Source organism: Drosophila miranda, chromosome XR, assembly GCF_003369915.1.
Source record: "Drosophila miranda strain MSH22 chromosome XR, D.miranda_PacBio2.1, whole genome shotgun sequence".
In the NCBI taxonomy this organism is placed as follows: Eukaryota; Metazoa; Arthropoda; class Insecta; order Diptera; family Drosophilidae; genus Drosophila; species Drosophila miranda.
The window spans coordinates 8351476-8375137 of record NC_046674.1 but is presented as its reverse complement, the minus strand read 5'-3'; the positions used below and the strand labels follow the sequence as shown (position 1 = coordinate 8375137).

At 45.1% G+C, this 23662-nt stretch overlaps 2 protein-coding genes across 6 annotated transcripts; one reads left to right on the top strand and one right to left on the bottom strand.

Annotated features, from left to right (window-relative positions):
* Positions 1-7587: 7587 nt before the first annotated feature.
* Positions 7588-10326, top strand: LOC108151735 (probable protein phosphatase 2C T23F11.1). Its single transcript, XM_017280537.2, has 4 exons — positions 7588-7856; positions 8453-8822; positions 8900-9230; positions 9318-10326. The coding sequence occupies exons 2-4, from the start codon at positions 8541-8543 to the stop codon at positions 9827-9829; spliced, it is 1125 nt and encodes a 374-aa protein (XP_017136026.1). The 5' UTR covers positions 7588-7856; positions 8453-8540; the 3' UTR covers positions 9830-10326.
* A 407-nt stretch (positions 10327-10733) lies between these two features.
* On the bottom strand, positions 10734-23609 carry LOC108151734 (la-related protein Larp4B). Of its 5 annotated transcripts, none has more exons than XM_033388023.1 (10): positions 21799-21882; positions 20574-21432; positions 20250-20499; positions 19792-20169; positions 19067-19664; positions 18453-19006; positions 17727-18383; positions 16397-17624; positions 15983-16337; positions 10734-15921 (listed from the first exon to the last, which is right to left on the bottom strand). In XM_033388023.1, the coding sequence occupies exons 1-9, from the start codon at positions 21872-21874 to the stop codon at positions 16159-16161; spliced, it is 4779 nt and encodes a 1592-aa protein (XP_033243914.1). In that variant the 5' UTR covers positions 21875-21882; the 3' UTR covers positions 10734-15921; positions 15983-16158. The 5 variants fall into 5 exon arrangements, with proteins under 5 accessions (XP_033243914.1, XP_017136025.2, XP_017136024.1 ...); XM_017280536.2 differs by having other exon boundaries at positions 16397-17621; XM_017280535.2 differs by lacking the exon at positions 21799-21882 and adding an exon at positions 23304-23609 and having other exon boundaries at positions 16397-18383.
* Between the last annotated feature and the right edge of the window lie 53 nt (positions 23610-23662).

Genomic DNA, 23662 nt, shown 5'->3' with positions numbered 1-23662 from the left:
GGATACACTGGATGTCTCCCCTCACCATCGCTCGCCTTCTCTTCTCCTTTCTTCTGTATGTGCGTGGGGCAGCCAAAGGAGGTGGGGACGACAGGCGATTGACTGAGACGGGGGAACAGGTCACGCAAGCGTACAACAGTTTATTCATCTCTCATCTCTCTCGCTCTCCCTATCTCTCTCTCGCTCTCTCTCTCGCTCACTCTCCTGTCTCGTCTCGCAGCACCCAAATGCGCAGCAGCCTCAGACGCTTCGGAGATCGACAATGTTCTCAAAACAGAATCGATAAAGTGGAGATAGAAGAGCGTCGAGTCCGCGCTGACCCGCCTCCTGCCCCCCATCCTGCCCCCCTCCTGGCACACACTTGTGCAAGCTTTATTTTTTTCGGGTTGTTTGTCAAGAAAAAAAAATGATGAGAGGGCGAGAAGAAGCAAGAGAAGACCACAAGTGGGGCTACAAGAAGACCACAGAAAAGCTTGGCGAGAGCAGGGTGGAAGAGAAGACTGCAGAAGAAGCTGCTGGCTGAAGGAGGAGGAGGAGGAGGAGGAGTAGGAGGAGGAAGAGGGGTGGCGCAGGCGAAACGACTGCAAAAATTGTTTAATTATAAAATGCTAAAAAAACACACACACACACACACACACACAGCAAAACACATTCAGCGCAAAAGCAAAAGCAAAGGCAGCGGTGAGGGAGAGAGTGAGCGAGTGAGAGACAGAGATAAAGTTTTTTGTTGAAGGACACACACGGTCTTTAAAAGTGAGTAATGCACTGGAGGTTGTTGACTCCCGATCGCTGCTCCCCTCTGGCTCAAGCTCTTTCTCTCTGGGTCTCTGTTCCTCTGCCGCTCTCTGTTGCCAGCGTCGCAGTCGTATACTTATTTTGCACTGTCCGCTTTGCTTGTTTGTGTGTGCACACACACACACACACACATGCATGTGTGATGTGCGTGTGTGTGTGAAGAATCTTTTGTTATGCGTTTTTATTTTTCGGCGTTGCTGTTGTTGCTGTTTGATTTTGCTCACGAGTGTAAATGTATCTGTATTTGTATCTCTCTCCTGCGAGCATGCCTGTGTGTGTTGTACAAAGTCAAAGTGATTAAACTTTATGCGCAATTTATTTTGCATTCAACAACAGCTAAACCGAAAAAAAAACCAACAAAAATATGATTTAGCGCTCATTTAACACACTGCCTGTCAAATATGCGGTTACAACAGGTAAAGCCGCGCTATCGATTAGTGTTAATCTGGATATGGAAAATAACCTCCCTCCCTCCCTCGCTGCCTCCTTGCTGGCCTCCAGCATGTGTTCCGGATCAATCATCGAATACGCGACGGCCACGCCATCCAGTGATTGACTTCTTGGCAACTGTACGAATGTCGCCTGACAACAGCAACGCTGCGACGTCCGGGATGCGGGTGCTGCAAATTGACTCAGAAGTTAATTTTGCTGTTTTATTTTTATGCGGGGTTTTTTTGTGTTGGTTTTGGGACGTGGGGAGCTGCAACATGCGGTTAAATGTTGACACCCAGCAGACGCCACAGTCAACCGCAAAAAAACGCGGCAGCGGGTCCTGCAAAAAACACTGAAACACGTAATGAGCTGGCAAAGTCATTAGGGTGGACATTTCTGAGCGGGGCCTTAAATATTTCATAAATAATTTCCATCAGTAAGGAACTGTTTCATGGGTTTCTATGGATTTTTCAATATTTAGTTGGAAAATTATATGTTAGCTTTTTACAAAATGTCCACCCCAATCGCGTGCAGCCAGCCAATCTCCAGATGCGCGCAATATGGTGCTCCTTCCTGGCCGACGCCATCGTCAGGGACACAGTTGCAGTCGCTGCAGTTGTTATTATTGCTTTTTCATGTGGCTTTCGCTGCTGCTGCTGCTGCGGTTTCTGCTGCTGCTGCTGCTGTTAATCGTCTTGACAGCGCAGTCACATTGTGCGTGCTGCTCCAAGGCCAGTGCAATATTTTACACAAGTGACATCGCTCTCCTCTCCGGGACTCTCCTTGGCACCTCTCTCTCTCTCTCTCTCTCCCTCTGTTCGCTACAGTCGCGGGCAGCATTTAGCTGGCACTGCATTTCATGGCTGTTTATTTATCCATTGTTCCCCTCCTACATTCCCAGTACTCTCACTCACACACACACACTCCTGTTCACACCCACTGTAAGAGGAGTCGGAAGCCATATCCATTATCGATCTGGATATGTGATTCATTTGTCAAAGCAAGAGATGGCATATTCGTCGGGCGGGGCTTGCTCCTCAGTGGAATCCAACGGATGAATCGATCATTGTCAAATATTATGCCTTTTATGAAAACACCAGCTGACCCGGCAAAACATTTGCCGAACTAATTCTGTTGCTCCGAACGTTTTCATGGAAGCATGAATTGAATGTGCGAATGCCGATGAGTAAGCCGTTCACTAGTTGCACTTTTCCTGATGCGCAACACATACTATCTGACCCTGGTTTGAACTTGAGCGCACGACAATGCGGATGGACACTCGGTATCCATAGCACGAATCAGCACTTTCGGATGAGCTTTGATTAAGTTTTCGCCTGCATACAAAGAAGACTTTGGTCCTAGACATGGACGGCGATACCAGTGGCAGGCCTTGGACTAGACAATGTACCATTCGATTACCGATTTAGACTACTTCTTAGATACAATATCCCAATGGTACACCATCGCGATACACCACACTTCAACGAAGTCCTATGCAGACTCCATATTGGACGAAGAAGTGATTGTATCGCCACTACTTTACCAATATCAATGGGATCATGGTTAAGCTTTTGTTTTAACAAACACGTGGACTCCGTCTACAACTCTATAAAGATCCCTTAATATATGGTTGGCAATACATATATTCGATAACCTTCTAAAATTGCTGCCCTAAATTCCATTTTTAAGTAGTGGACCCTAGATTCGAGTTTCTCTCAAAAAGCCCAACGAACTCTTTTACCATCTGCGGCTTAGTCATGTCAGGGTATTGGCCAAGGGACCGACCGCTTAGCTTAGTCATAGCCAACTTGTGAATCACTGGGCAAATGACTCGGGCCAAGGCTGCGGCGGTATCAGCTCATATTAATCAGAGGCTAGTACAATGTGCTCCACTTTATCGGCAAGAGGCCACAGCAACTGCGGCGAACTGCGACATTGAAAAATGAGCGAATGTCACAAGGATCATAGGGAAGATCCGAGTAGAGTCTAGAGCCCCGGAGTTTCATATCCATTTCGGTCGCAGTAGAAACCGAACCGAAACCGGTTGGGAAAAAAAGAACACTAAGCAGTACAAAAAACAACTATCCGACTAGAAAATACCCAGTAAAAAGATGGACTATACTTTATTTACTCTTTTAAGTTGGTATCTATTGAAATTTAAGATTTTTAAACTATTTTTTTAAAATGGGAATACATTTTTCGTAATTCTGGCTGTAAGATTTATCTTATCATCATAAAATATAGCAGGTTGACAGATAATGGCTATATACTAGAATTGTATCAAATTATAGAGCCATATCTTCAAAATTGCGGGTGTCATTAGAAGTTCTTGTGGCTGTTATCCTAATCTTATCTGAAGTTTTGGTAGAACGACCGATAGTGGCCATAGACAAGAATATAGCCAAATAAGATAGCCATCCCTTCAAAATTGTGGGTGCGTTACGGTACCGGGTGTGGAGTATAGAGTATACCCATCGAACATTAAGGAATACTTTTCTGGCTAATCCCTAGGTCCAGCTCAGCCATTTGGGTGCGGCAATTAAGTCACCACCACCAACGAGGAGGAAGGAGCTCCAGCCGGAGCCGGGAGTGGATTGGGGCAGGGGCGCGCGTTTCCAGTGAAGATCATTATTGTCTCGTCGCGGATGCTGGCAGCGCGACGGCGGCCCCAAAAATAAAACATAAAAAACACACAAAAAAAACAGCAACAGCAGCAACAACGGGGCAAACAAGTTAATGAACCTGCCCCGAGACGCGTCTGGTCGCAATCCTTGAGAGCCTGTCCAACTAGTTTCGCCTTTGGTCTGGGCCTGGGTCTGGCTCTGAGTCCGTGGCGCGCTGCTTCGCGGCAAACCAAAATCTGTGGCATGAATTCTCTGGAAATTATCAAAATTTCATTTCATTGCGAGGCGAGGCGATGCGATGCGATGCGATGCGAGGCGCAGCCAACCAAAATTAAGTTCAACAGCATTCCATGGGTCTGGGCCTGTCTGGGGCCGGACTGCGACTGGCCGCCGCTGATGCTTCCTTTGGGCCAGGCTTAGAAGAGCTGAGGGCCCTGTGGATGTTGTTTTTGCGCAGCTCCTGCTGTTCTTTCCCCCGAGTATCCTTGAGGCAGGGAGTCATTGCCCTCCTCCAGCGGGGTCGCATTACACAATTGCAGCTTACGGCCTGTCCTGCGCTCAAGTTACACAGAACTCCAGTGGCCTACTTCCACTTGAATGACCCGTCCCCGTCCCATCCCATCCCATCCCGCTCTGGTAACGGTGGAACAATGGCCTTTGTGCCCCTTGGGCAAGCAACCCCATCCTCATCGCCCCGCCTGAGATCCGATACGATCCCGAGTTCTGAGTCCGAAGTCCTGAATGCTGAATCCTGCTGAATCCTGAGTCAGCCAAAGACAAAGCAACCAACTCATTTTGTCGCATTCAAACAGAAATTAATATAAAACAAAAAGCCCAATCCAATTCCAATCCCATCCCATCACATCCCATCCAATGCTAAGAGAGAGAGAGAGTGTGAGTAGAGGGGGAGGGGTAAAGAGCGAGGGAATATACATAATTTTATTTTTATAACTGACCTCGAACTTTTGTGCAGTGTGATTGAACTACTGGGCCCCTGCCTGATGCGATATCTGTGGGCTCTGTTCTGCCCCGCCCCGCCCTGCCCTGCCCGCCGTTTCACCATTTGCATGCAGACTGCATACGGAGCCAGAGCCATAGCCATAGGCAGCCAGAGCCAGAGCCAAGAGCCTGGGTCTGTGGATGCAATCGAATCGAATCGCGCGGCGTCGTTGACAAACAATATGGAAATTTTACAGAGTGCGCAGAAATAAAAGGGGGAAGCGAAAGCGAATCTTAAATGCTAAAGCAGTGGCCGCTGAGAACGAGGGGGGCGGAGAGAGAGAGAGAGGGGGAAGCAATAGTTTTAGCGCGAAACGTTAAATGCATAATAAATGTGCGTTCTGGCGGTTGGCGGTTGGGAAATAAAATGCGTGCAGCGGCTGCAGTTGGCAGTCGGCAGCGCTGCCTTGCACTTTCAATGACCAGGCAGAGCGATAAGAGAACTAAACAGAGTGAGAGAGGGACAGAGAGAGAGAGAGAGAGCTTAAGCGCAGGAACAGAAGCAAAACTGTGGGAAAAGCAATGTCAAGGTGTAAATTTGTATGCCCAAACTAGCGCGGCAGTACCTCACCCCTCCCATAAATACACCCTGAGCATATCTATTTCTTATTTAGCGCTAGTTTTAGTCCAGCAACAAACCATATGTATTTGTTTGCCATATTTGTTACGATAGTAAAGAGAGAGCGAGGGCAAAGAAAGATAGGAAAAGAGAGAGCGCCGCACAAAGAGAGCGTGAGTGGGAGAGAGAGAGTGAGAGAGAGAGATCGAACCGCGTGCAGTGTACAGTTCTTTATCAAAAATTGCTTTGTTGCTGTTTGCTGCTGTGCAAATATTTGATATTCTTTTTTATTTAGCAAAAAGACGCAAAACAAAAGAATCACCAAATAAAAGACATGAGAAACGAAGAAGACAATAAATAGAAAGCAGAGGCGTTGGAGCCCCAGCAAGAATTGACTCGAGCCCCTTGCTTTGAAGAGCAACGTGCGCCACTGAACGACGAGCTCCACACACAAAAAATGTTTAGCTGACGTCATTTGTCCTTGAATTCGTATATTTGCCGCAAACTCAAAGCGAAAAAAATCCGCAAAATTCAATGCACCCGCCGCTGAAGCAGCGACTGCGGCAGCGCAGCCAGCCCCAAAAAACGTCAAAGCAGCGAACAACAACACAACAGTAGATAAGATGACAAAACCGAAAGCCACACACATAGAGAGAGCGAAACGTGAAATGGAAACAGAAGCCACACACATAATACGAAATTTGCATGGAAAGTGCAGTAATATATCAAAAATAAATACAGTCGAAAAGCCCCAAAAAAAGCTATAATATGACCGTGTACAATTATTGAATATAAATTAACTTATTTAATTTATACTTTTAAAAATAAATTCAAACTCTAACGGCTAGTACCGCCAAAAACGAAAAAACAGCTAACGCCAAAAATTACGCGTCAATGAGAAAACCAGGGCACCAAAACCAACATTTGTTCATAAATGAACATTAGTAGAGTAAACATTTTTTATATTATATAAAAATCCATTGTACATCACATATTATATTGATATATATATTTATTAATGTAAACTCGTTCAACTTACAGAGCTAGTTATTCGGTTCGATTGTTTTTATAGTTCGTTCTTCTGGTTCATTCGTTTCCTTATTATTGGTTCCATTATACACAATGCTCAGCACCAGGGTATACAAACTGCCATAAAGTACGTTTTTTGAATTTGTTCTCTCCAATCGTGCTTCTCCACATCATTTATTCCACTGGATTGCATTAATATCTTTTTCTCTCATTCACTTTCAAACAATTTTACTTTGGCGCGCAGCTGTAACTGTTATCCAGTCGACTTAAAAATGTGTAGTTACCGTGTAGTTACCATGTACCAAAATTGAAATTTGTATTGATCTTTTTTGATTAGACGTTGTTTTATAAACAATCGAATAAAAGTGGGTCCTGAAAATTCAATCTTGCAGAAAATTTAACCATCAATCGAATAAAATTATGTTTTCAGGGGGCAAAGAAATCTTTGAAATATTGGTGACTGCTTTTCTTGCCACCATGTCTAGCTGACACGCCTTGCTAATTTTATACTTTTCATAGTATTTTCTAGTAATTTCCAGTATATTTTAAGACGCGGTATGGACTCACCCTGTTGTGCAATGCATCAATGTAGAAGCCATGTGGAATTGCCTATTAGAGCCTTGTCCCAGGCCACATCGAATACTCATTCGTGATCAACATAGAATTCCTGATCGTTTGTTATCAAAATCTGAGTTTTTTCAAAAATGCCGGAAGTAAAGGCATGTCAAAAAGTGGATAACGGAGTTTTTTCACACTGGCGCTTCCAAATGTACACATTTCCCCTTTAGATGTCGCCTTTATTAATTACATAAAAATGTAGTTCATATGTAGCATATGTGTAGTTAACGTGTAGTTACCATGTCAGGAAATTGATTTTGTGGAATTTGCTGTTGACCGGTTTTGCTTAAACCTTATTTTATAAGCAATGCAATAAAGATGAAAATTTAAATTTAACCAGTCTTGTAGGAAACCGATTTAATAATCGGATAAAATTATGAGTTGAGAGCTGAGGGTTTTTTACCAGCTAGTAATATTAAACCGAATATAAAAAACGAGGAATATGATGAAACTTGAATACAAATAATTCATCAGTATATACGCGGTATATTTTAAAATTTGTGACGTATTTCGGTATATTTCTGATGGTCGGTTACACTGCCCAGCACTATTATTTATAAAAATTTAGCGTGCGTAAAATTTAAGTGTGAGAATTGAGAATTGCAGCTGCAACAAGAGCACGTGCCGACAGCAGAAAGCAGCTGCCCAACCCCGAAACAGAGCCTAGCAACCACAACAACCAGGAGGCCCAATCGGAACTCTATGTTTTTCATTTATTCATGCGAATTGGATTTGTTTAGCCAGCCAAAGTTGTCAATGTATTGGCAAAAGTAGAAGCAGCAGCGCAGCCCCAGTGCCAGGTGAGTTATAATAGAGCATTGTTCTGGGCTTTCAAGTTCTCTCTCTCTCCCCGTGTCTCTCCCCATGTTTTTTGCGTAAGTTCAGGTCTGTTGCAAACTGTGTCAACTAATTATGGAGCGCATGATTGCGGGCCGTTTATAATAATCTAAGGTCCGCTGCGGGCCGATTCAGCGCTGACAGCCGCCTGTCCACCGCTGCGTTATCAGCGTTTATCTGGTGGTTTGCCCTTTGCCCTGCGCGTTTTTCTTCTTTTTCTGTTTTTGTTTTTTGCAAGCCTGCACATTTGTACGAATGAATGTCTAGAAATCGAAATCGACAACAGGTTCCGTTCCTACCGATCGTACCGCCTGGCCTGCCAGCACCCAGCACTAGGTAGTGCTTTGGAGTCCAAGAGTATTGTAGCTGCTGAAATCTACACGTTTGTTTGTGCAGAGCTTATACGGGTTGTATCATTACTGTGATATGCTAATCTCAATGCCCACGCGTATCTGACTGAAGTTGACGGCCAGTTTCGTAATTCGTAATTAACAATCTCCCTCTCCTCTCTCTCTCTCACTCCCTGTGTGTGCCGTGGCCGCTCTTCCACGCCACACAGATACTCAGCGTCGACATAGACGTATTGTAAATCGATAAGCCAGCCGGGCCCCAAGAAACACCCACGCGGGCACACAGACGGACACAGAATGGGCCAAACACTGTCCGAGCCGGTAACTGCCAAGGAGTCGTCGTACTGCCAGAACTCTGTGTTCCGTGTCGGCTCAAGCTGCATGCAGGGATGGCGCATCAACATGGAGGACTCGCACACACACATTCTCTCGCTGCCGGATGATCCGGGCACGGCCTTCTTTGCCGTATACGATGGCCACGGCGGTGCCACGGTTGCCCAATATGCGGGCAAGCATCTGCACAAGTTCGTGTTGAAGCGACCCGAGTACAATGACGACATCGAGCGGGCGCTACAGCAGGTGAGCGTCGCTGGGATTACTCACTGCCACTCAGAGGTGACAATACTAATGCAATGATGACGATGTTGCAATTCTAGGGCTTTCTGGACATTGACTATGAAATGCTGCACAATGAGTCATGGGGCGATCAGATGGCCGGCTCCACGGCCGTGGTCGTTCTTGTGAAGGACAGCAAATTGTACTGCGCCAATGCCGGGGATTCGCGCGCGATCGCCTGCGTGAACGGCCAGCTGGAGATACTCTCCATGGACCACAAGCCCAACAACGAGGGGGAGTCGAAGCGCATCATCGAGGGCGGCGGTTGGGTCGAGTTCAACCGTGTTAATGGCAATCTTGCACTTTCCCGGGCACTCGGCGACTTTGTCTTCAAGCGTGCGAACAAAAAGCCGGAAGATCAGATCGTCACAGGTGAGAAATGCATATTTAAATCGCTGTTCTCATTGTTCTCATAATCCATTATCACCTTGCGTTTTCGTTGTTCTTGCTGCGCTACAGCCTACCCGGACGTGGAGACACGGAAAATCATGGAAGATTGGGAATTTATCGTACTGGCCTGCGATGGCATTTGGGATGTGATGAGCAATGCGGAAGTGCTCGAGTTCTGCCGCACACGCATCGGCATGGGCATGTACCCGGAGGAGATATGCGAGGAACTTATGAACCATTGCCTGGCCCCCGACTGCCAAATGGGCGGACTCGGTGGGGACAACATGACCGTCGTCCTAGTCTGCCTGCTGCACGATAAACCCTACAGCGATTTAATAGCCCGCTGTCGAAATAGCAATAAAACGGCCTTCGAACAAGAAGCCGGCACGGCAACAAAGACCACACAGTCCAACGATAACATGGCCGAGACACAGACCTCGAGCCCCACAACCAGTCCCAATTCCAGCCTGATCACGCCCAGTGAGGCGACCAATAATTCCGAGGAGCAGAAGAAACTGGAGAAAGAGGCACAAGATCCGCTGCTGGCAGCATCCGAGATGCAGTTAAACTATATCTACTAGTGCGCCTTATAATTAATTAGGGTATCCTCGAAATGCCACTTAGGTCAACTCTTTATACTTACAAGTGTTCTTGGTTAAGTTTTTATAGACTCAGAGACACACACACACACCACAAACAAACCAACAAACAAACAAAAAAAAAAAAACCAACAAACACACGCCACAAACGCAAACAATCCTTACCAAAATGTTTAACTCCCATGAATAATTTTTGTTTTTTTCAGTTTATCCCCGCGTCCCTCCTTATCGATGTGTGTAATATGTATATGATATGTACGACTATATATACATTTGAACTACTATGTTTTGTGATGCCCAAACAGAATGGAAAAAAAATTGTATTACTCGTTTAGTATTTATGTACCTAAAACTATACTTGTCAGAGTTTCGGGATTGATCTTTATAAGGAGAAAGTTTTTTACCCAAAGGAGAAGGAATAGGAAGAAAATGAGTTTTTGAAATTGAAAATAAAGCAAAATGTTTTGTAGTGCCCAAAAGTATTCAAAGTTTTATATATTAAGTTTCAGATTCTCGTCGGAAACTGTACCTTCATCGAAATCCTTTGTCAAGATCCTGCAGTACACTTGACTTTACCGCAAACGGCACAGATTTCGATTAAATGAATCGAGTATTTGATTGGCGGGTCTCTGGTTCGCTCAGCTCCAGATGCGCTCAGTTAGTCGACATCCGTGCACCCCAGTTCTGTGGAACGGGCTTCAACGGGGTTGAAGCAATAACTTGAAGTGTTTCGAAGTTCTTATCCTGCTTCAGGCATCATTGATTACGATGAGGGCTTTCCGATACTCTGGCTAGCCTGCCGCGAAAGGTAAATGTAAATCCCTTCAAGATGGACTCGCTTGCGGCCAAAGATCCGTGTTCCCCCGTTAAGCAATAACTTGGACTGTTTTGTACAGCTTTTCTTGCTGGTTATCGCTCGCTTTATTGTTTGACATGTTTCTTGTGTTGTTTTTTCTTTCTGCTATCTACATTTAATCTACATTACGCCCGCTTGTTGTTCTCTCCTTGTTCTTTTCTTTTATTATTTGATTTTCTTTTCGTTCATATGATACATACAATAAAATAAAATAATCGTGTGTTGTGTGTATGGTATGTGTTGTGTTGTGTTGTGTTCTGTGTGTTTTGTGGTCATGAAATGTTTTCCCTCTCTGTATTTATGTTAGTTTAAATTTTATTTAAACTCTTTGCTATATTTTCATTACGAGTACAGGTTTGGTTTTTTTCTTCAACATCACCATTATCATCGTGTGTGTGTGTGGCTTTTACGTACAAATTGTTCACTCTTAACCATATATCTATATATTGTATGTATATATAGGGGGAAATGAATTACGCCTTTTCGTGTTTTGGTTGTTTCTCAGTGTTTGTATTTTTTTTCCTTTTTTTTTTTGTTGCTTTGTTTTATTATAATATTTTATTTTATTTTATTCATATGTATGCCATATTACACACTCAATTATGCATTAACTCTGTTGATTGGTTGTGTGGCTTTCGCTGCTGCATAAAGGGGGGGATATTGTATGATTTTATAGTTAGTTTATAGTTTTAATCATATGCAATTTTATAAACCATTTTGTTTTCTTTTCGCTTTACAGTTATCAATTTCGGTACAATTACAGTTGATTACGCATATTCTTTTTGTAAGTATATATATATATCTTTATATATATGTATTACTCATATTACATATTTGCATTTTTGTTTTCTTTTGTTTAACAGACAGGTTGTTGTTGATTTTGTTGTTCTTGTTGTTGTAGCTTTTCTAGTGATAACAATGTGCGTAAGCATTCTTCTGTTTAACTTTCTTTCTCTGCAGCTTATTGGTAGTACATAAAAGCAAAGAACTAACCCATTGAAAAAAAGGACACAACGCCTGGTCTCTAGCCATTCAAAGAAAGTACAGCTATGCTCCGGTTTTCGCAAATGTTTGCGATTACGATTTCGGGAAAAATTCGTACGAATTGAAATCTATGTGCTCCGGTTTTCGAAACTTTTTGCTGTCGATAGTGTTTCATTCCCAATTGATAAAGAAAAGCTGTTTTTCCTTTTTGAAATTAAAATATTTTAGTTAAACATGCCCTCGTTGTGCAAATCGGGAGGGAATTCACCATTTGTTGTTGTTTTGGTTTATTTAAGTGAAGTAAAATTTGCGGTGTCATTAGAAATAAATTAATTGAATATATTAAGATAATATTTGGAAAAAAATATCCAATTGTATAAATATAAACTGAAAACATCAGCAAATATGTTAATATTTTGTTTGCTCTCATAAAAATGTATTTTAAAATGTAAGAACCCTACGATTTGCGAAAGACGGAGCACGCACGTTTGCGATTTAAGTCAATTCGCCACGTTTTGAGATTTGCGATAACCGGAGCATGGCTGGTGGGGTAGTCGCCTAGCCCCACGCTCTTCACAAGCGGCGTTGGGGAGACCCAGAAATTAGAAGAGGAAAAGGGAACAGAAACCTAGCTGCTGGCAGTGCCATAAAGAATGGTCAATGGTAAGGCGGTGAAAAAAAGAGATGAGGATAGAATAGAAGCCTCTGGTGTATAGTATGTACAGTTGATTGGCGAGGGTTATTCCATTTGAAATAATAGAATATTAATGATGCCTCCAAACTTTTTCGTGTGTGTTTTTGGGTCTGAGTATAGGGGATGTGATGCTAACTATTGGCGTGGCATGTCTGCTGAATTTCTAATAGTATTATTTTGTAAATATAACAAGGTGTCATATGCGCTGCTTAATCATACAAAAATAAATAACTTAAGAACTCAGGTTTACAATGTAACAATTTAGTTTAATTTATTGTATTGCCTTAAAATTATTCAACATCAACAATGTTTCTTTACTTTCTCTATACCCTACTACTCTTTTCTGTTCTCTCTCTTCGCTTCGCTTCTCCTCTACTTCTCGCTACTGTTCTTTCTCTGCGTGTCTCTCTCTTTGTGTGTGTGGTGTGTCTAAGTGTGAACATGTCTGGACGTGTCTGCTGCTGGAGGAAAGCCCAATTGAGCAGCCGTTTCCGTATATTTCATTTTTTTTTTTGTCGCACACAATTGACGATCCGTCAGTTGCATAATATCACATCTCATTGCCGGAAGAACGGGGTTGCCTCGCATCCAGCTCCCCAACCAACAGCAGCCGCACAGCCGCACGCTCGCTCAACCAAACCCTCGCTCTAACATTCGCCCTAAAGCAGTCCGCAGTCCAAGTCAAGTCGGTGTCCGCCCTACTGAGGTCCCACTGTATGTTCTGTGTTTGCTATTGTGGCAGCCGACAGTGAGTGATGAGCACAACAAAATCATTTGAGAACGTTCGAAACTAATATGTGTGTGCTGAGTGGGGTGGGGTGGGGTGGGGTGTGGCGGCGGTTGAATGATAGTTAGGGAGAGTGTCGGGTCTTTCATCAAATGGGGAAGATACAAACTATAAACTATGAATTATTTAAAGTTAAATTTGTAGTGTTCCGAGTACACGACAAACCACTGAGCAAGGTATACTATGTGTGGGGGTGTCTGTGTCTCCCTGTCTATCGTAGCGACCCCTGAGCCAGTGGCAGGAAAACCCCCCGGCTGGCCGAAGATCAGTGGACGAATGAATGAATCATTCGATTGGTTCGATTCAATGAGTGTTTGTTGCTTTGTTTTCATTTCATTGTTAGGTTAAGTTAGCTCCTAGAGGCAGTTAAGTGATTGAGTGAGTGAGCATGATGACTGCGCGAGTGGAGTGTGCGATTGAGGGAGGGAGGACACGTTTGGTTCTTGGCTCAGTGGTCTGACTGTACTTGCGTGTCACGCCACAATATAATAGTTAGTATAGGCACTTAGCTTATTCGATTGTTTTCATAGAAACAAAGTATATGTTTACATATATGTATGTATATATATATTGGTTTTCAGTTGTAGTTTTCTTTCTCGTATTTTTGTTAAATTTTCAATTACATTTCGGTAGAAAGTCTTCAGTTAAAGAGTTGATTCTTCTCCTCCTTCTCTTCTCATCTCTTAATTTCTCTTTCGTTTTTTTGATTTTGGATGAGTTTTGTTTTTCGGGAAAACATTGTTCGGTTCATTTCATTCACAGTGTGTTCATCAGCGTTAACTTAAAGAGAACAAAACGTATTGTATGCCGTGTATTTCATGGAAAATAAATTGAAATCTATCGTTAGTTTTTGGGGTGTGTGTTTGTGAAAGACGGGGCGCACTTTTGTTCTCAAATAAAAGTTGAAAAAAAAAAAATATATATATAGAAAAAATTTTTGAATATTCTTGCAGTTAAGTGTGAATATCCCATACGCATTTCTAAACTTAATTCTTAGGCCTAGAGTAGTTTTATATATATATATTTATGTATATCTCTCTCTATTTATTTGCACACATTTAGATATCGCGTGTACGCTCTTAAGACTACTGATTATTCCTCTTCCTCCTCATCTCCTGTTGCCAATGGATGATGTTATGCATTAAGGGATCAAATAACATGCTTCTCGAATAAATCAGGACGACTCTTCGTAGATCGTTAATCGTAAATCATTTGTGTTTGTGCGTAAAAAAGGAAACCAAAATCGATAATGAGCATCATTATTTAGAGGGGTGGTAGCATTATAAATTGAGAGACAGTTTAACATAAGAATAGAATCCGTTTTTAAATGCCTATTTGTGTTGTCCTAAACCTCGCAGAATTTCGTGTGTGAGTTGGTTTTCGTTTTAGTGTTATGGCACCTTTTTGTTGTATATAGAGTGTGTGTTTGGTGAGTGTAGAATACATTCTTTGTATGCTTATATACAGAATTGTAAATATAACATTGGATAGTGTCTGTCTTATGAGCTGAGCTGAGCTGTAGCTGTGTCCACCTACGCTTTATAAGGATAGAGTTTATTTGCTTTAGCAATGCACTAACTTGTTAATCATTCTAGATCTTCGTTCTTCGTGTTCTTTTCTTTTGCTTCTTGAAATAGACGTGAAACCATCAAACTGAGAAAATTGCCATTCATTGTGTGGAAACAAATGCAATTTTAAAATATAAGTTATTCTCATTATACGATATACGTAAGTATCAAAATGAAGGATATACTCAGTTGTAAGGGTGGGTGGGGTTGTGGTTGTGGCCATGGGTATAAGGGCAGTTGGTCTGCGTGTATGTTGTTATGCCGTGAACTAAGTACGAGAATCCACTTCAAAAAAAATATTTGTGTACATAAAAATATAATCCATTCGCTCAAACAAGACCAACTGATAAAATGTTACAATGGTTCAAAATAATATATCAATATATATATATATGTATGTATACTCGTATATATCTAATTAATAGAAGTAACCCTAACTTGTGGGACTAGCAGAGACATAGCTATGTATATAGATAACATATACGCCATATACTCGTATCTGTGTACTTCTGTTTTGGCTATAAACATTAAGTTAGATGTGAGTGTATCGTGTGTGTGCTGTCGTGTGGTGTGTGGTGTGGTGTGTGTCGTTTGTGAGTGTAAGCTAAATGATATTGATGAATTACTAAACGTAGATAATAACGAAACCAACGTAACGTATGATTCATGATGCATGAGTTTCATCAGTAATTTATCAGTAAAATCGTTTACAATGTGTATCTTTCTTTTGCTCTGTTTTATCGTTCGATGCAAGTTGGCTAACTAAAATCAAAACTTAGACTTATTCACTCGGTAATCATTAATGGTAATCGTAATCATAGCTTAGGCATATTCAAATCTTCCTCTACACTTATCCTCTCTATCCACTATCCACTATCCTCTCTCCATTCTCTATTCATCTACTCTCGGTTCGTTATTCTGCAAATATCATCTCTGCTCTAGTCCACGGTGTACCCCTCAATCTTAGGTAAAGACGTAGATCAACAGTAAACGATAACTGATTATACATATACATATATATACGTATATAAATATATGCAGGTAAATAGCTGGAGAAAGGGGTATGCACCATTCATTATTCCTTTATTCCATTGCCTACTAATATGATAACTGGTCCAAGCTCCGCCTGCTACTCCACCACCTCGTCTCCTCCTCTTTCTCTTCTCTGTTGAGCAGCGGCAAAAGCTATGGTTACAAAATGAGGGATTAGGTGACAAAAATGCGACTGAAATGGATGAGCACTCACCTTTTGTATGCCTCCTTAGTTAACTGGTAAATATCTATAGCACTTATAGATGTAACAAAAATTGTTCTGGTATTTACAAATGGAATTTCATATATATACAGGCAGATGCATTATCAGAGGCATCCTGCAAAGGTCGCTCACAGTTGCCTCGCTTTTGGCAACGACTTTCCCTTCCCCTAAGAGTTGTTGTGGGCTCTGGACTTGCGGTTGCCGCCGGTCACCGAGCCTACATTGGCATTGGTATTGTGCTCTGTGCCAGAGCCGTAATGTTGCTGATGTTGTTGTTGTTGTTGTTGCTTCTCCTTGCTCTGGTGGCGACCACCACCGCCCATGGGAGAGGCATGGGAGCGGGCATCTGCAGTGGGAAAAACCACATTAAATACTCGTACATTAGTGCCCTACTCATACTCATACCTTTCTCCTTGGCACCGACTGCATTGCTGACTTGAGCTGAATTCAATGTCTGAATGCCGCTGGCACCCTTGCCAGACGGCACAGCATTGACGACCGGGGAGGCTCCTCCTGCTACACGCTTCTCGGTGGCGATCACACTCTTCTCCACTGCGGCAGCGATTGTGGAGGGATCGCCGAAGACTAGATCCATCTTCTGGCTGCCAGTGGGCGAGAGGGTGCCTGTGGAGGCACTTCCATCCTTGCTGTCAGTGGAGGCCTTGTGATGCTGGGCCACCTGAGCGTAACTGAGCTTACTTGCCGTGGCGGCGGCAATGTTCTCGTTCGATGTTGAGGTGGCAACGCTCTTCTTGCTGGCTGAATCCTTGGTCAGGCTTGCCTCCTTCTTGGCGTGCAGGGCGGCAACGGAGGGCGGTTTCTTGTGCTGGCTGAGGCTGCACTCGGCCAGGCTGGCGGTCAAACCGGTCGCATTTGTCGCCACACTGCAGGCGCCAGCGCCCGCGGGCACGGCAGTGATTGCCTCCGCGCCCCTTGCATAATCGTTGTGGGCAGCCAGCGGTGGCGGCTGCTGCTGCTGCTGCATAGTCTGGACGTAGGATTCGGCCAGACGTTGCTGCGGATTCTGCTGCAGCAGCGGCTGCTTTGGATGCATTTCATCCTCAGTCTTGTTTGATTTATCCAGCTGCTGGGCAGCACCAGGTCCGGCTCCTACCCCGACTCCGGCGGCGGCTGCCTCGTCCTTGCTGCTGGCATTGATATTTGGTGTTAGACACTTTATCACATGGGTCGAACTGCTACTAGAGCTCTGCTTAGTAACGTTTTTAGTATTGTTGCCCTCGATGGGCGCGTACTCCACGGCTGGCGTGGGACTGACCGGCACATTTCGCTGATGCTGCTGGAAGTTGGGAGGCAAATGCGGCTGTGGCTGCGGCTGTGGTTGTTGTTGTTGTTGCTGCTGCTGCGGCTGGGTCTGATTCGGATGGTGCTTGCTTTGGACAGTCTCCTTGCGAGCCTTGGCCTTACCTCCGCCACCGCCACCGGCACCGGCACCGGCACCGGCTCCTCCCCCACCAGTGCGGACCACGTCCGAGAGGCGGTTCTCGGACCAGTTGTTGGCAGCGGCAGAGACAGCGGAACTGTTGGCCAGATGAGGACTACTCTCGCCCTGCTGATGATTGCTTGAACGCTGATCCTCGGTGCTCTCCACGCTGCCGCTCAGCTGCTGCTGCTGCTGATAAGGATTTTGTTTCTGTGTTAGGGCAGGCGCAGAGGAGGACGAGTTGGAGTTGTGCACGGACGCACTATTGGCCTGAGGAGTGTGTGGCGTGCTTACCGATGCCGACGAGGCTGGCAGTGGTGGGAAGGCGGTTGCCTCTAGATCAAACTGCGGCGGTTGCACTGGCGCTGACGGCTGTTGTTGTTGTTGTTGTTGTTGTTGCTGTTGTTGCTGCTGCTGCTGCTGCTGCTGTTGTTGTTGTTGCTGATGCTGGTGTCCCTGATAGCCCAGGGAAACGTGATGCATGCCACGCTCATTGGTGCCATTGCCGTTTCCACCCGACACGCTGTTGTTCCCAGATCCAGCGACTGCGGCTGCAGCTCCACTGCTGACGCCCACTCCTCCGCTGTTCCCCACATTGCTGCCGATGGAATTGTGGTGATGATGGTGGTGATAGTGGTGACTCGAGCCCTGCTGCTGTCCCGCTGGCAGGTGGTGCTGCGAGGACAGGGCATTGTGGTGATGGTGATGGGAGCTGTTCGACATGGACGAGTGCTGGGCGTGATAGTTAGGATTATAGTTGTTGCCCTTGTAGTTGCCCCGGTGCTGGGGCTGTGGTGGTGGTACATCGTGAATATTGTAATGGCTCTCCCGATCACCGCCGCGATGGGAGGGACCGCCGTTGCCCGACTGCACATTGCTGGCGGAAGACGAAGACGATGAAATCATCTGCTGTTGCTGTTGATGCGGCGCGGAGGGTGAGGTGCCAAAGAGCTATAATCGTTTCAAAGAAGCGTTAGGCTTAGAAATTTACCAATAACATAACATATTTCGATTACTTACCCCCACTCGACCGCTTGGAGAATAATTGATAGTACCGCTCTCCTCATCGCGACGACGACGACGTGGACGCGTCTGCCATTGCAGCGGCTCCTTGCTGATTGATGTGGCCATCGACGAGGAGGAGCTGGCCGACATGTTGCTGCTGCGATTTACCTGTTGCATCCCATGCGAACCATGCTCCACGTTCTCTCCCGCCTCCTGCAGCTCAACTTGCTGCTGATGCTGCGGCGGCTGCTGCTGCTGCTGCGTCTGTTGCTGGGCGGCATGATGGGCCACCAGATGATGTTGGTGCTGGCTGGGCTGCGGGGCCAGCGTCAAGGTAGCCGTAGCCTGAGCACTGGCATAAGATACCTGAGGTGTGCTCGCGCCGCTAGAGGAAGCCAAATGATAGTGCTGCTGTTGTGATTGTCCCTGTCCCTGTTGTTGTTGCTGCTGTTGCTGCTGGGCCTGGAGATGGTGGCCATGTGTGGACAGACCCTGGGCCTGGGTGCTGTAGTGGTGGTGAGTGGCCACCGCACCGCCATAGCTTTTGTCCAGGTTCTTCTGCATTCCACCTACCATTAGATTGGAGGGATAAGAAGAGGCTCAAAGTTAAGGGGCTGCGAAAAACTTACCCTTCCAATTATTACTCTTTATTGTATTATAATGGCGATTGGAGTTGTTCACCTGCCCCGTTGCCTGCTGCTGCTGTTGGACTTGGACATGGGCGGAACTTGTCGGCTGCTGCTGCTGTAGCTGCTGGTGAACCGGCTGTTGCTGGCCCTGCTGCAGCGAAGCCTGTTGTAGGGGATCCACAATATTGGCGGGCACCACGCTCACCATGCCACCGGGAATGCCTCCCGCTAGCTGGATGGGCACAATGCTGCCGCTCTGGATATGGGATGGAGTCTGTGTGTTGCGCGGGGGTTTGTTTCGGGGCTCACCGCGTGGTCCCGAGTTGCCACCACCGCCCATATTGTTGGGATTGCCACGATGATTATTGTTGTTGTAGCGGCCACCGCCACCACCCTGCGGTTTGGATGTGACAATCGTTTGTGCGGTGGGTGGAGGTGCGGCGGCGAAGCTGGCTACAGCCTGCGGAGCCAACGGATTGGTGGCATAGATGTTACCACCAATCTCATAGAAGTTCTGGCCGTGGCCGGCAGCGGTCACAGTGCCGGGTGGCCATGGACCAGCCATCAAGCCGGGATAGAATTGATTCTGTTGAATCGGCTGCAGAGAGAAAGAGAGAGAGAGAGAGAGAGAGAGAGAGAGAGAGAGAGCGGGAGAGAGAGAGAGAGGGAGGAACATGAGGGTGATACCAGTCTCAGATACATATCGAATAATGTTGAGCACTTACAATCACTACCTGATTATTGTAGGGAACTGAGGCGGGGCCAAGGACTGTCCCATTGGTGGTATACAAGTATCGCTGTGGGGCGGTCGTATAGCTGACAGCGGCAGCCCCAGCACCGGAAGGATCATAAACTGCGGCAGTCGGTGGCGATGTGAGACGGTAGCCGTTCTTAATATTTGGTACAGCTTGTATTCTATTGATAAACGATTTGGGCTTAATGCGCGCCATAATGGGCTTGCCCTGAAACTCCTTGATCTCCTCGCGCAGATACTTAAAGGCCTTTTGCGCATCCTCGTCCGACTCGAATGTGATGTACCACGAATTGTTGGCAGCAAACTCGCAGGAGATCGGCCTCGGGCAGTTCTCGTTGCTGAAAAGAGCCTGCAGCAGAAGGAGACCCAGAAGGAAATCAAATTAGCATTGATTACAGAAAATGAGGAGGAGCTGAGCTGATGGCAGACCTTGACGTCATCGAGGGGAGTGTTGTTGGATATCTCGCGCAATATGATGATGCAACGCTTGCGATTGGGACGCACGCGCAGACCCTCGTCATCCACCTGAACGTTGGGCGACTCACGCAGCACCTCCGTAATAAGTTTGATGTCCTTGCTTAGTTTCCTAACAAGATTAAATCTGGCCACAGTCCATATGGGCACATATTGGTCGGTGTCCATCTGCGACAGCAGGTAAGTATCGTTGGCCAGATTCTCTCTGTGGAAGCGACAGGGTAAAAGAAGAGGTCAGAGAGGGATCCTTGGAGTAACAATAAATTTGCAAGTGCAAACCTGGAAAAGTAGTACTCAAGCTGAGTAGCCAACATCTGCTTAAGCTTGTCTATCGGTAGATTCGGATCGTCTCCGGCTGCGGCATTGGGGTTGTTACCGTGCTGTGGCTGTTGCTGCTGCTTCAGCTCTGGGTTCTGGGTGGGCAGCGGTCCATTGGCAGGCACTGTGACCGGTAGCTGAACGGAAACTGGAACAGGAACCTGAACCGGCACTACAATGTGTTGGGGTTGCGGCTCGATTGCAACTAAATTCGTATTATTAACACCAGGTACCAGAGCATCGGTTGTGTAGCAGACGACGGTGCCATCTTGGGTCTGGCCAATTGCCCCATTCATGATGGCGAATTCTGGATTATCGATGCTCTCAGCAGCGGCACCGGCACCGGCAGCGCTTCCTCCTCCTACTCCTCCTCCTACAATCACTGCGGAGTTAGCCACGCCCTGTGCCTGTGCCGGCGGAGGCGGATGTCCGTATTGCAAATGCTGTGCGGGATGAGCCTGAATGGTCTGAGGAGACTGTTGCTGCTGCTGGTGTTGTTGGTGGGCGTGTGTATGAGCAATAATCTGCTGCTGGTGTGGATGCGGTTGCTGCTGCTGTTGCTGCACCTGAACCTGAACCTGCTGTGGATGCTGATGTGAAAGCGGAGCGGTCTGTGGCGCTGCCACGGCTGCGACTGGAGCGGGGGCAGCAGCTGCTGGGGCGGCTGTGATCAATGGTATGTGGGCTGCTGCGTTTGGGGCTGCGATCTGTGCTGTGGTGCCGAACAAGTTTGTAGCTAACATTGCCGTTTCGACAGGAACATTGGCGTAGACCGGCGGTTGGATCTTGACTGCATCTCCATTCATTAAGACATATCCTCCTGAAATTGAACAAATTTAGTAATTTTTGTGTGCGTGGAAAAGAAGTTCTATAAAAAAGGCAATTCTTTGTAGTTACGACGTAATGGGAAACTTTCGTAATCGGACGACGCGAGTGACGCGACGAAAATGCCAAGAAAACTCTCCCACCCAAACCAGATTTTATATTATAAACAAATAAATTTAATGCCAGCATAACCTCAGATAGCGGAGCTGTGCTTCCCCTCCAAATAGTGCCTGTGCCTGTGCCTGTGGCTGTGGCTATGCCTGTGCCTGCCACCGTCGCAAAAAGCAAAACTTCTGCCTCACCTTAAGGCGTTGCGAGAGCAGCAACTTATGCGTGTTCTTCTTCAACCCACTGTACTTACTCTCTATTCGCTTCGCATACAAGTGCAGCAGCAGTTGTGGACGCAGGGTGGGGGTGATAGTATATATGGCAGGCATATGTGTTTGTTTTTGACATTTGAAAATAATATTACTACTAACCTAGGTAATATTCCATGGTAACGTATGTTGAATTTTTCCGGAAATTCGACACAAAGACACAGTCGGTTTGCTTTAAAATATATTTATTTTTTCCTTTTTCGAGCGAACGGAACGCCTCAACACTAACTCGGAGCACTCACACACACACACAGTCACAAGCGGCACACTCACACACACACAGACATATACACACGCACACAGTGGCAGTCGTGTTGCCACCCAGTCGAGGAGGCTTTCTGATTTGGAAAATTTGATTTTCACTTTGATATATTCTTATTGCATGAAACTTGATTACAATGCGATGCGAACAATCAAACGCAAAATAGCTGCAACACTTCTTTTCGCTGCTTCGCTATTTATTTATACTACTGCTTCTGCGGCTGCTCCTCCTCCCCTGTTCCTGTACATTTTCTTCAACTTCTACGCGACCGTTGTCGTCGTCGTCGTTTAATTTTCCGTGGCCTGGTGGCTTGAATGACTTAATTTTGTTTCTTTTTCTGTGGCTATTTTCGCTTTCCTTTCTATTCTTTTTCTTCCTCGCTGCTGACTTTTTTCGTCTTCGTTTTTTCGTAGTTTTTTTTTTGCACACGCAGAGAATAAAATTGAAATTGGTCGAGAGGCTTTGAGGCAATTGATTTTTTTTATTTCACACCCAACATGCACCGACACCGAGCCGACAGAGTAGCACAACAAATTTTTTATTGCTTGCAAATGTTCTAAATAATAAGGTAATTGTTCTTTTTTGTTTTTTTTCACAACGAACTTGTCACGCGAAAAATCCAAAAATTCGACTTCTCATCGTCATAGAAAACTTTCGCCGTTCCACGGTCACCGTTTCGATAGGCTCCAAAAATCTGCATGGTTGCATGCGATAAATATTTATATGTAAATAGGGATCGGGGAATGATGGAATCGAAACCCAAGAACTTAATTTTTCTAAGTAAAAGAACTAACCATATAGCTAGTATATAGATATGTATATTCATGAAAGCGAAATGTCCCAACAGAATTGGCTGCGACAGCTCCCAGAAGTCTTGGCTCTGGGAATGGTCAGCATCGGTTAGCATGGTAAACAATAAACAATATATATAAATACTTTCTTTTGTTGTATTTAATCGCTGCTGGACCGAATTGAATGGTCGCAAGGAAACTATCCTGCAATGACCAGATAATCAATTTTATGTTTTAAGATGTTTTAACGTCAACTGACGGACACGAAATGTGTGCAATGTATGACATATAAATAGGTATGAAATGAGTCTATACAGATTTGTGTGTGACACTCGCGCATCAAATTTGAAATTCATCATGTATGGTTAATGGCGAATTGTAGCCCATTCCCCCCTTCCCCTAAATAAGTAGATAAATAATAATCTTGTGCACTTACACCGCTCAAAGTAGAATAGTTATTGTTCCTTCCCTCCAGTTAATTATTTGCTGCGGCTACAATGTCAAAATTGTAAAACCACTTGTTATATGTTCTAGCTAGAGTCACAGTGGCGTTCCGCGGAGTACACGTACACTGAAATCCACGTTTTTCGAAATATTTATTAAATTCGACACGAAAACTTGTGCATCTGATAGTGCAGATCAAATTGCTGCCTTGGGAGATTGTCAGCAAACGTTTTTTCACTAGCAAAAGCAATAATACACGCAAATTATTCGCGCTCACAAAGCAGCCCAGTCGTGTTAGATGTATATATAAAATATTGATATCTAAATTTATCGATATATTTTTGAAGGTGA

Bases quoted from the DNA above. Each gene is read 5' to 3' on its own strand.
- LOC108151735 (XM_017280537.2), top strand. From the start codon at position 8,541: ATGGGCCAAACACTGTCCGAGCCGGTAACTGCCAAGGAGTCGTCGTAC. The intron at 8,823-8,899 runs GTGAGCGTCGCT...TTGCAATTCTAG, and splicing joins TCGAGCGGGCGCTACAGCAG to GGCTTTCTGGACATTGACTA. The intron at 9,231-9,317 runs GTGAGAAATGCA...GCTGCGCTACAG, and splicing joins GGAAGATCAGATCGTCACAG to CCTACCCGGACGTGGAGACA.
- LOC108151734 (XM_033388022.1), bottom strand. From the start codon at position 21,874: ATGCCTGCCATATATACTATCACCCCCACCCTGCGTCCACAACTGCTG. The intron at 21,433-21,798 runs GTAAGTACAGTG...GTTCAATTTCAG, and splicing joins GTATGCGAAGCGAATAGAGA to GAGGATATGTCTTAATGAAT. The intron at 18,384-18,452 runs GTAAGTAATCGA...AAACGATTATAG, and splicing joins CTCCAAGCGGTCGAGTGGGG to CTCTTTGGCACCTCACCCTC.